The sequence below is a fragment of the Malaclemys terrapin genome, chromosome 10 (genome assembly GCF_027887155.1).
Source record: "Malaclemys terrapin pileata isolate rMalTer1 chromosome 10, rMalTer1.hap1, whole genome shotgun sequence".
Lineage (NCBI taxonomy): Eukaryota > Metazoa > Chordata > Testudines > Emydidae > Malaclemys > Malaclemys terrapin.
The window spans coordinates 861,625-873,179 of NC_071514.1; the positions used below are offsets into that span (position 1 = coordinate 861,625).

The window sequence follows — 11,555 nt, forward strand, 5'->3', positions numbered from 1 at the left end:
CTCTAGGCAGGGCGGGGGCGGAGCTCCAGGCGGGGCGGGCGGGGAGCTCCGGGCAGGGCAGGGAGCTCCAGGCAGGGCGGGGCGGGGGCGGAGCTCTAGGCAGGGTGGGGGCGGAGCTCCGGGCTGGGCTGCCCACTGTGAACCGCGGCTGTTGCTGTCTGGCCCAGGGTGCACCTGCTGGGGAAGCGCCAGGCTCTGCAGGAGGCGCAGCTGCAGTTCCAGGTCTCCCTGTGCGCCCAGACCAAGCTGCAGGCCCAGCGGGACATGCTGCGCCACAAACTGGACCAGCTGGGCTCCCGTGACCCCTCCCCAGCCCTGCCCCTGCAGGATGACAGGCACTCCCTCTCCTCCACGGTGAGTGCGTCTGTCACGGAGTGGGGGAAAGTCAGGGCCCTGCACCCCCGTCCTGCGATTCCCTGGGACTCTCAGCCAGCCAGTGACACAGAAGGGTTATTAGAGGACAGGAACACAGTCCCAAGCAGAGCGTGTAGGTACAACCAGGACCCCTCAATCAAGTCCTTCTGCGGGGGTTAGATCCCAGCTTGGGGTTCCCTGCGTTGCACCACCCAGCCCAAAACTGAAACCAAAACCTCCTCCAGGAGCTCTCTCCCCCGTCCCCCCTGCTCCTCCTCTCCTTTGTTCAGTCTCCAGGGCAGAAGGTGTCACTTCTCCCAACCCCCCTGTCCTCACTCAGGTTACAGCTCAGGGATCTTCCTTCAAGGGAAGTCCCCATCCCCAGTGTAACTTCCCTGCAACATTCCCAGGTCAAATCCGCCCGCTCCCTGCTCCGTCACAGTGTTTCCCGCTGCGCCGGGCCCCCAGTGCCCAGGGCCGGTGCCAGGCACCAGCTTACCAAGCAGGTGCTTGGGGCGGCCACTTCCAAGAGGGGCGGCACGTCCAGCTGTTCGGCGGCAATTTGGCGGACGGTCCCTCACTCCTGCTCGGAGCGAAGGCCCTTCCGCCGAATTGCTGCCGCAGATCGCGATCACGGCTTTTTTTTTTTTTTTTTTTTTTTTTTTGGCTGCTTGGGGCGGCCAAAACCCTGGAGCCGGCCCTGCCAGTGCCTTGCCCTGTCCCACTCCACCCCCCAGCACCCTGCCACCCCCAGCGCCCTGCTCTGCGCCACCCCTAGTTCCTCCTCCAGCGCCCCGCCCTGTCCCACTCCACCCCCCAGCACCCTGCCACCCCCAGCGCCCTGCTCTGCGCCATCCCCAGCCCCGCCCTAGCCCACTCCAGTGCCCGCTCCAGCACCCTGCTCTGTGCCACCTCCAGTGCCCTGCCCTACTCCACCTTCCAGTTTCCCACCCAGCACCCCAGCACCCTCCCATGCCCTGCCTTGCCCCACCCCTCGCACTCTGACCTGTGCCTTGGGGACAGTCGGGACACTCGGGCACCAGGCCAGCCTGGTCCTAGTGGGTGAGGAAATGTGGGTGCTGCTGTGTGGTGCGGACGCCCTGCCAGGGGCAGCCCCCGGGCACTTGGCCACAGTCCAGCCCACGCAGTGCTGCGCCCAGGCTATTCCTGCACCCGGTTATGGGACGCTCCCAGCCACACGGCTCAGCCCCTCTCTGCCCCCGGCAGGAGCAGGAGCAGGAGCGCCCAGGAGCCAGCGCGCTGGAGGCCCTCAGGAATCACATCTCGGGTATCTTCCGCCCCAAGTACTCGGTGAGTGCCCCTGCACCCCCTCCGCTCCCCTCCCCTCCCTTCCCCCACACCACTGCCTCCCTCTCCCCTCCCCTGCGCCACTGCCTCCCTTCCCCCTCCTCTCCCCTGCCCCACTGCCCTGCCCCCACCTTACCTCTCCCCTTCCCTCCACCACTCCACTACCTTCTCCCTCCCCTCCCCACCCCACTGACCTGCCCCGCCTCACCCCTCTCCTGCCCCTCCCCATTTCCTCTCTGCCCTCTCCTCCCCCATGCCTCCCCTGCTCACCTGAGCCCCGCAGTCTGTGTGGAGAAGGGGACCTGGATGTCCCTGCTGCACGCTCTGGGCAGCCCCCTGTGGGAGCTGATGGGGTCCCTTGCCCAGCCCACTTACCCCGTCTGTGTCTCCCAGGTGCCGCCCCCCCTGCCGCTCGTCCCCGAAGTGCAGAAGCCCCTGTGCCAGCAGGCCTGGTACCACGGCGCCATCCCCCGCGCGGAGGTGCAGGAGCTGCTGCTCCACAGCGGGGACTTCCTGGTGCGGGAGAGCCAGGGGAAGCAGGAGCAAGTGCTGAGCGTGCTGTGGGACGGGCAGCCCCGGCACTTCATCATCCAGGCCTGCGACGTGAGTGGGGCCGGGCACGGGGAGTGCACTGACCTGGGCAGCGCAGACGGCTCTGCGGGCAGCTCCCGGACCATCCTGCAGCAGCCCTGCCCGCCCAGCCAGGACATACCTCCTTGGCCTGCTGGGTAGAGCCTGGGCAGGGCTCCTGGGGGCGTGCCCAGGGGCGGGGGGGTGCTGGAGGACCTGTGAAGCGAGGCTGGGGTGGGGGTGGGGTTTCCTGCCACTCCCTGCGCCTGTTGGGCCCTCTTCCCAGCCACTCACAAACGCGCCCCCGGGCTGGGCATCCCCGGCACCAGCAGCCAGAGAGACGGTCCCACGGCTCCCAAGGCCAGGCCCCCGGCGGGCGCTGATGTTGCCCTGGAAGCTGGGTTTGTGCCTGGAATGGGGGGGATACGGGGTGTGGGGGTGTATGGGGGGGAGGCTAGGGGGGGTGTGAGCAGGGCTGGGAGGGCAGAGCAGGGGCAGCGTGAGATCCCAGCGCTTCCACCTCTCCCAGGACATGTTCCGGCTGGAGGGCGAGAGCTTCCGCACCATCCCGCTGCTCATCGACCATTTCCTGCACTCCCGGCAGCCCATCACCAAGAAGAGCGGAATCGTCCTGGGCAAGCCCATCCCCAAGGTACCACACTGGCCCCACTGCACAGCTTCCTGGGGGCTGGGCGTTGCGGGGGGAAGGGCTCCCGGGGGCTGGGTGTCGCGGGGGCAAGGGCTCCCCCCGGGGCTGGGCTGTGACGGGTTCGATCACAGAAGCCCCCTTGGGAACTGCCAACTGATGTGCCAAGAATACCTCTGCTCCTCCTTTCCCTACCAGCCTGGGATCCCAGCACCCTGTCTTGCTGAGCCAGACACGCCCGTCTGCTCCAACACAGACCCATGGTCTGAACCACGTGCCGCAAAGCTGCAGACTTAACCTGAAAACAGCTCACAGAAGTGTTCCTGTCTCTAACACTCTGATGCCCCACTCCCAATGGGGTCTAAACCCAAATAAATCTGTTTTACCCTGTATAAAGCTTATGCTGGGTAAACTCATAAATTGTTTGCCCTCTATAACACTGATAGAGAGAGATGCACAGCTGTTTGCTCCTCCCCCCGGTATTAATACATACTCTGGGTTAATTACTAAGTAGAAAGTGATGTTATTAAATACAGAAAGTAGGATTTAAGTGGTTCCAAGTAGACACAGACAGAACAAAGTGAATTACCAAGTAAAATAAAATAAAACATGCAAATATATGTCTAATACAGTAATAAAACTGAATACAGATAAGATCTTACCCTCAGAGATGTTTCAATAAGTTTCTTTCACAGACTGGACGCCTTCCTAGTCTGGGCACTATCCTTTCCCTGATACAGCCCTTGTTCCAGCTCAGGTGGTAGCTAGGGGATTTTTCTTGATGGCCAGTCACCTTTGTTCTGTTCCACCCACTTATATAGCTTTTGCACAAGGCGGGAATCCTTTGTCCCTCTGGGTTCCCACCCCTTCCTTCTCAATGGAAAGACACCAGGTTAAAGATGGATTCTAGTTCAGGTGACATGATCACATGTCACTGTAAGACCCCAAACCCTCATTCCTCCCAGCCTGACTCACAGGGAGGCCTGCACACAGAGCCATCCACAGTCAATTGTCCTGGTTAATGGGAGCCATCAAAGTTCCAAACCACCATTAATGCCCACACTTCGCATAATTACAATAGGCCCTCAGAATTATATTTTATATTTCTAGTTTTAGATACAAGAGTGATACATTTATACAAATAGGATGACCACACTCAGTAGATTATAAGCTTTGTAATGATACCTTACAAGAGACCTTTTGCATGCAGCATTATATTCGCAGTCATTAGCATATTTTCAGAAAATCATAGAGTGCAACGTCACATGGGCCTCGCAGGCGAAGGGCTCACCTAGGGGCTGGGCGTCGGGGGGGGGGAGGGCTCCCCGGGGGCTGGGCGTCGCGGGGGGAAGGGCTCCCCCGGGGGGTTGGGCGTTGCGGGGGAAGGGTTCCCCTGGGGGCTGGGCATCGGAGGCGAAGGGCTCCCCCGGGGCTGGGCGTCGGGGGGGGAAGGGCTCCCCCGCGGGCTGGGCATTGTGGGGGCGAAGGGCTCCCCTGGGGGCTGGGCATCGCTGGGCTCACCCAGGGGCTGGGCGTCGTGGGTGAAGGGCTCCCCTGGGGGTAAGGGCGGGGCGGGGAATGCTGGGGTCGGACTGTTTCCTGCTCTTTGACTCCCGCCTTCCTTCCCTAGGACAAATGGGTGCTGAACCACGAGGACGTGCTGCTGGGCGAGCGCATCGGGCGGGTGAGTGCCCCCAGGGTAGGCATGGGTCCAGCCATTGCTGGGGCACTGCTCTGAGGAAGCGCGCAGCAGGCCAGGATCATATGGAGGGAGGGGGCTGTGCAGGCAGGGTTAGTATGCAGATTAGTTTCAATTCAATAAAAAGTAACCAATGGCAGGATTTCTAATTTCCCTCGTTGCTGCTCGAGCGCAGCAGGACCTGTCAGCACCCAGGGGAGCTGCTGTCTGTGCTAGGGGCGTCTGGGGGTCCGGCTGGGCCTGGGCTCTCTGGCAGCTCTGCCAGGCCCCATACTGCCCTGCTCCCCCTGTGTGTTACCCTGGCGCTGCCCCAGGCCGGGAGCCCTTGTCCCGCCCGTCACTCGGGGCGTCGCCTCCTTGGCGGCACGCCTGACGTAAGGACCCAGGCGATGAGGAAGCCGCTCTGGTGGTTAGAAACGGGTCCCTCGGTCCCCGGCTCGTGTCGTTACTCTGCGGCCTCTGGTGCCAGCTCTCCAGTCGTCCCCAGGGAGGCGGGGTCGATGGAACCTGAATCGGAGACGCAGGCGTCCGGGCATGGCAGAGGCACAATGGTCCCGGCCCATGTAAACGCCCTGCCTGGCACGAGGCTGAGAGAGCTGGACGCCGGGCAGGGGCAGCTGGTGCATTTGCTTTGTCTCCCAGGGTAACTTTGGGGAGGTGTTCAGCGGCCGCCTGCTCGCCGACAACACCCCGGTGGCTGTGAAGTCCTGCCGCGAAACCCTCCCGCCGGAGCTCAAGGCCAAATTCCTGCAGGAAGCCAGGTCTGTACGGATCCCCAGCTCTGCGCTCTGCCCCCCAGCTCTGCGCTCTGCCCCCCAGCGCCGCGGGTCTCTGCCCCCCAGCGCCGCGGGTCTCTGCCCCCCAGCACCGCGGGTCTCTGCCCCTCAGCGCCACGCTCTTCCCCCCAGCACCGCGCTCTGCCCCCCGGCTCTGCGCTCTTCCCCCCGGCGCTGCAAGTCTCTGCCCCCCAGCTCCGTGCTCTGTCCCCAGTGCCGCGCTCTTCCCCCACCTCCACACTCTGCCCCCCAGCGCCACGCTCTGCCCCCCAGCGCCGTGGGCCTCTGCCCCCCAGCTCCACACTCTGCCCCCAGTGCTGCGCTCTGGCCCCCAGCACCGTGGGTCTCTTCCCCTGAGCTCCACACTCTGCCCCCCAGCGCCATGCTCTGCCCCCCAGTGCTGCAGGTCTCTGCCCCCCAGCGCCATGCTCTGCCCCCCAGCACCACACTCTGCCCTGAGGGGCCATTTGCCAGCTGGGGTGGGGAGGGGCTTTGGGGATTCTGGGCTTGCTTAAATTTCAATTAAAACAGTTTTTCTGGATCAAAATCTTCTGGAGCTTGTTGGGACTCCAAACCCAGCATGGACCAGGGGACCCCCCAGACCTGACGGGGACAGGGGATCCCAAACAAACCCAGCATGGACCAGGGACCCCCAGACCCGACGGGGACAGGGGATCCCAAACAAACCCAGCCCGGCCAGTGGGTCCCCAAGCCCAGGGCAACAGCCGGTGGCTAGGTGCCGTCCGTGCTGTTGAAATGTACTGAACGAGAAGCGCCCTTGCTGGCTGTTGCGACTGGCTGTGACGGCCGGGGGGAGACGGCCGGGGGGTGACGGCCGGGGGGAGACAGCCGGGGGGTGACTGGCGCGTCTCTGCCCCCAGGATCCTGAAGCAGTACAGCCACCCCAACATCGTCAAGCTCATTGGCGTCTGCACCCAGAAGCAGCCCATCTACATCATCATGGAGCTGGTGCAGGGTGAGTCCTGCCCCCCACATGCAGCCTGGCCCTGGCCCCCATCCCCTCCTCCCTCCAGCTCACTCCCGGTGAGCCCTGCTTCCCGCACCCTGGACCCTGAACCTCCCCCAATCCCATGCCCCACCCACACTCCCCCCCAAGGGTTTCTGGCAGGCGCCTGGGTCCTGCAGCCTGCCCCTAACTCCCTGAGGTCAGCACTACCCTGCCCCCACAGGGGGGGACTTCCAGACCTTCCTGCGCAGCGAGGGGCAGCAGCTGAAGGTAAAGGAGCTGCTCAAGATGACGGCGAATGCTGCTGCTGGGATGGAGTACCTGGAGAGCAAGCACTGCATCCACAGGTGAGACTGGCCGCCAAGGCTCGCTCGGCAACGCCTCGGTCCCCACAGACAGCCACAGTTATGTGCATTGCTGCGGCATGCAGACAGCCTGGCCACACTCGGGGCCCCAGGCGCTGCCCAGACCCCAGCTGAGATCAGGGCCCCCAAGTGCCCCAGGCGCTGCCCTGATTCCAGCCGAGATCAGGGCCCCCAAGTGCCCCAGGCGCTGCTCCGACCCCAGCCGAGATCAGGGCCCCCAAGTGCCCCAGGCGCTGCCCCGACTCCAGCCGAGATCAGGGCCTCCAAGTGCCCCAGGTGCTGCCCCGACCCCAGCCGAGATCAGGGCCCCCAAGTGCCCCAGGCGCTGCTCCGACTCCAGCCGAGATCAGGGCCCCCAAGTGCCCCAGGTGCTGCCCCGACCCCAGCCGAGATCAGGGCCCCCAAGTGCCCCAGGCGCTGTCCCGACTCCAGCCGAGATCAGGGCCTCCAAGTGCCCCAGGTGCTGCCCCGACTCCAGCCGAGATCAGGGCCCCCAAGTGCCCCAGGCGCTGCTCCGACCCCAGCCGAGATCAGGGCCCCCAAGTGCCCCAGGCGCTGCCCCGACTCCAGCCGAGATCAGGGCCCCCAAGTGCCCCAGGTGCTGCTTAGACCCCCTGTGACGGTGCCCGAGGGAGCCAGCTGAGGTCACTCAATCAGGGTGAACTGCAAACAAAATGTGGCAGACAAACCCCAAACGCTGGTGTTATTCCAATACTTAGATTTACCAACCAGCCCAAAACAGCTTCTATATCACCTCACTGGTTACTCAGAGTCCAACCAACACAGTTCCCTTAAAGTGCCCAGCCTCAGGCCTCCGTCCAGACACACCTGTCAGATATGAGGATGATTCCTGAAAATCTTATCTCATCATATAAAAGAAAAGGTTCTTCCAACCCCAAAGGATCAGCCACACACCCAGGTCCAATTATAACTTAGATCTGACCCAAAATACACGCTATAGCCAATCCTTATTAACTATTTTCCCCTCTTGAAACCCAAAGCAGATCTGAGATGCAGCAGGATCGTGTCCCAGGGTTTTTATACATTTCCAGCAGCCTTTTGGCCTGAGAAAACAATAGGCTCAACTTTCCTTCTTCTAATTAGCACAGGATTATTTATCCATTGAACAGTTCAGATACAGGTTACCACAACCTTCAAAGAGACGTATAGACAAATACTACGTTTGCGCCACAGCTCAAAGAGCCGAGAAGCGATTTCACTCAAGTGTCTGCCTAAATGTTAATATTCCTTTTTTGATCTTTGAATCAAAGCTGTAGCAATAGACAAGACTTGTTTGCTTACATCACAAGACCTGAGCAAACACCTCCCCTTCTATCTCCAACAATGCAGACTGCATTTCAAAGCTCTGTTCATTTACAGATCTTCCTAACCAGTCTCTAAAGCTCGGCCATGGGTCAGGTCAGTCTGGGAGTTAATTAACTCTTTCTGGCCCTGTCACCATTCAATGAGATATTATATCACACTCAGAACATCACACCCCAGCTGAGATCAGGGCCCCAAGCATCCCTGTCACTGCCTGGACATCAGCTGCGATCGGGGCCCCTGAGTGTGCTGGGCGCTGCGAGTGATACCGGCCCATGGTCTGCCAGCGAGTACCTGTCCTGAGAGCTGGGAAGGCTCCTGTGAGATGCCCGCTGGGTTAGTGCCCTGCCCTGCCTTGCCCCTGGAGACCTGGCGGCGTCCCTGCCTGGGGTCACTATGTTTCTGCAGCCCTCCTTCCCCAGGGCTCCCCATGGAAGGGAGCGTCCTTGTCCCATGTGACTGACAGGGACTGGGGCCCCAGGACGGGGTCTCCCAGAGAGCTGGAGCTGCGACTAGAGCCCAGAGTCCTGACTTCTCTGCCCGGTGGTAACCAGCAGGCCCTAGTGCCCCCGGGAGATGGGCTGGGCAGGGGTCCTCAGGCGGGTCGACTTTTTCCAAGCCGTTCGTGCCCTTGGCCTGCTGGGACCCGCCTGCCATGGGGTGAGGAGCGGGTCACGGCTAGGGCCTGCAGAGTCTCTGCCGCCAGTAGCCTGGCGGGCTGCAGGGCCTGGTGCTCAGCTGCTCCTCTCCCGCAGGGACCTCGCGGCTCGTAACTGCCTGGTGACGGAGAAGAACGCGCTGAAGATCAGTGACTTTGGGATGTCGCGGGAGGAGAAAGACGGGATCTATGCCTCCACAGGAGGCATGAAGCAGATTCCTGTGAAATGGACAGCGCCAGAGGCACTGAATTATGGTACGGCGTTGCTTGTTGCAGCTCCCAGTCTGGGGTCACGCTGAGCTGGTGCCCTCTGCAGGCCGCTGGGGCCTCCTAGCACCACGCAAGGCACCAGGGGAAGGCACTTGCACACAGCAAGAAAGAACCCAGGAGTCCTGGCTACGAGTCCCCTAGACCACACGGCTCCTCATGCTTCCCTCAGGCCCTATACTGGGGAGCGGGCGCCGGGCACACCACAGCCCTGCTCAGCCCTTTGCATGCGGTTATTTACCCTGGGTGGCCGGTCGCTCGGCATCCCCTTGGCTGGATCCCTCTGGCTGGGGCAGCAGGAGGCCGTGGGAAGGGGGGTCAGATGCTGTGTCCCAGTTGGACCCAGAGCGGTGTCTCTGCAGGGAGTGGGGGCTACCCAGGCTGCAGCACGGTTATTGCCTGCCTAGGAGCCCCAAGGGGGCTGGAGCACCTGGGGAGGGGCTGGAGGTAGCCATGCTCCCTGCCCCTTGCTTGAAGGCCCCCTCTCCCCAGGCCGCTACTCCTCCGAGAGCGACGTCTGGAGCTTTGGGATCTTGCTGTGGGAAGCCTTCAGCCTGGGCGCCATCCCCTATTCCAACTTGAGCAACACCCAGACGCGCGAAGCCATTGAGCAAGGTAAGCAGGCTGTGCCCCGGCCAGGCCCCCAGCTCCCCACGAGCAGGAGCTGCCTGGGCTGCCGCCGCCCTGGGGCACCATCATGCCAGTGGCAGAAGTGGGGCGGGAGCCATGCTGCCCAGGGGATCCCCTCCGGTGAGCAGCTGCCAGGGGCTGAGGGTGTTTCTGGCTCTCTAGAGCCCTGGGGAACACAGGCTGCCCTGTGCCCTGAGCCAGCTGCGTCTCTCCCCAGGGGTGCGGCTGGACCCCCCCGAGCAGTGTCCCGAGGACGTGTACAAGCTGATGCAGCGGTGCTGGGAGTATGATCCCCGGAAACGGCCCAGCTTCAGCACCATTCATCAGGAGCTCGTCAGCATCCGCAAGAGGCACCGGTAACAGATCGCGGGCTCCCAGACCAGGAGACGCTGCCCTGGGCCCCTTGGGCAGAGCCCACGTTGGTGCCGACTCCCCCCAGTGGCACTGCGAACGCCCGGTGTGACCGCCCATGGACTCGTCTTCCACTATGGCCTGGGTCAGCGCAGGCTCCAGCCATCGCCGTCGGCAGCCCCAGGCTGTTGGTTGCCTCCTGGGTGCAGAGAGATCCTGGGCCGTGGGGTCTCCAGCCTGCGCAGCGCCATCCCCTGCGCCTGCCCCAGCTGTCAGGACAGATGGGCCAAGCCCTTCTCTTCTGCTTTGGGGGGGTATTTCCTCTGGAATAAAAACCACTCATTCCTCACTCAGTCAGTGCTGTGGCACCCAATGGGATTGCAGGGACTGCGCTAGGTCCCTGGGGACCTGCTCAGATGAACTGGCCCCTTCTGCCCCTGCAGGGTGCTCCCCAGGGCCTCGGAGCCAAAGCTGCCGCCAGAGCCCCCACCTCTGGTCTTTCTGTGCATTGCCAGGAGCCTGGGGGCTCGGCCTAGCCTGGCTCCTGGGCCCGGGGACATGGTTCTGGGAGGTGGAAGAAGCCGCTTGGGGCTAAGACACACTGCGGGCTGGGCCACTGGTATCCGTGGAGCTAGGCACGTGCCTGTGGCTGGGGCACATACCAGGCAGGGAGCTGTGTGACCGACAGCCCGGCCCAGTCTCTGGCTGGTACCTGAGCTGTGTGCATGCTCCCAGGAATGGCGCATGCAAACTGGGTGGGCAGCCGCACCCGTGTGACTCTGGAAATCCGGCTGTGGCCGTGCCAGCCAGCACCACAGGCTGTGCCCCTCACTAAGACTGCGGCGTTCAGCTCTAGGCACCAGAAATGGCTCTGGCAGGGGCCAACATGGCCCTTGCTGGGCACAGCATGGGCATCTCGTGTCTTAGGCAGGGCCTTGCCCTCTGTGCTGCCAAGGCCTCCCAGTGCCTGGAGCCGGCCAGCCCCAGCATTTAACCAATGTTCTGGACTACGGGTGTGGCCATAGCACCAGTGGCCCTGGTCAGGGCCCCACTGTGCCAGGCGCCGTACAGACACAGAGCCAAGAGACAGCCCTGCCCCACAGAGCTACAATCTGAGCATAGCAGGGACGACAGGTGCATGCTGTGATGACTGTGAAGCTTGGTAAGATTTGTATGTTGCCAACGCATGCCTCAGTTTCCCGCTATGCTTTGTACTGCTGTGCTGTCATGGATCCACAGGATCTCTTCTGTGCCTCTGCTATTAAACTGTCCCTTGGAATCACCCCTTCAGTGGGCCAGTCCCCCCAGGGATCCCCTCCTCCTTCAGGGTAGCCCATGCCTCTGGGCTCCAGCCTCCTGTTTCAGTCCAATGGAGACAGCCCCTGGCACCTTGCCTTTGCCAGGCATCACAGCACCTTGGCCAGTGTCTGCAGTGACCCCAGGCAGCCTCTTCCAAACCAGGGAGGGTTTGTTAGTCACCTGGCACAGGGCATCGCAGGGCCTTAGAGTTCAGCCTGACCAGGGGCAGGGCGCTGCCCAGCCAACCCACTCTGGCTCTGGCTCTGTCAGTCCTGCAGGGGAGCCCCGGGTCTCTCCAGAGGCCAGCTCTTCAGACAGCCGCCTGACATCTTTCCCTGAGCT

The 11,555-nt window shown here is 62.6% G+C and overlaps 1 protein-coding gene across 2 annotated transcripts in view; it reads left to right on the forward strand.

The window, feature by feature from the left end:
- FES (FES proto-oncogene, tyrosine kinase) overlaps window positions 1-10,267 on the forward strand; it is a 31,099-nt gene extending 20,832 nt beyond the window's left edge. For both annotated transcript variants that reach the window (XM_054043124.1, XM_054043126.1), the window contains 11 exons: window positions 168-354; window positions 1,582-1,665; window positions 2,056-2,265; window positions 2,762-2,884; window positions 4,509-4,562; window positions 5,220-5,338; window positions 6,235-6,329; window positions 6,544-6,667; window positions 8,764-8,921; window positions 9,426-9,548; window positions 9,781-10,267. In XM_054043124.1, the coding sequence (XP_053899099.1) occupies window positions 168-354; window positions 1,582-1,665; window positions 2,056-2,265; window positions 2,762-2,884; window positions 4,509-4,562; window positions 5,220-5,338; window positions 6,235-6,329; window positions 6,544-6,667; window positions 8,764-8,921; window positions 9,426-9,548; window positions 9,781-9,923 (1,420 nt within the window). In that variant the 3' untranslated portion in view covers window positions 9,924-10,267. The remainder of the gene's footprint in view (window positions 1-167; window positions 355-1,581; window positions 1,666-2,055; window positions 2,266-2,761; window positions 2,885-4,508; window positions 4,563-5,219; window positions 5,339-6,234; window positions 6,330-6,543; window positions 6,668-8,763; window positions 8,922-9,425; window positions 9,549-9,780) is intronic.
- The last annotated feature ends 1,288 nt before the right edge of the window (window positions 10,268-11,555 follow it).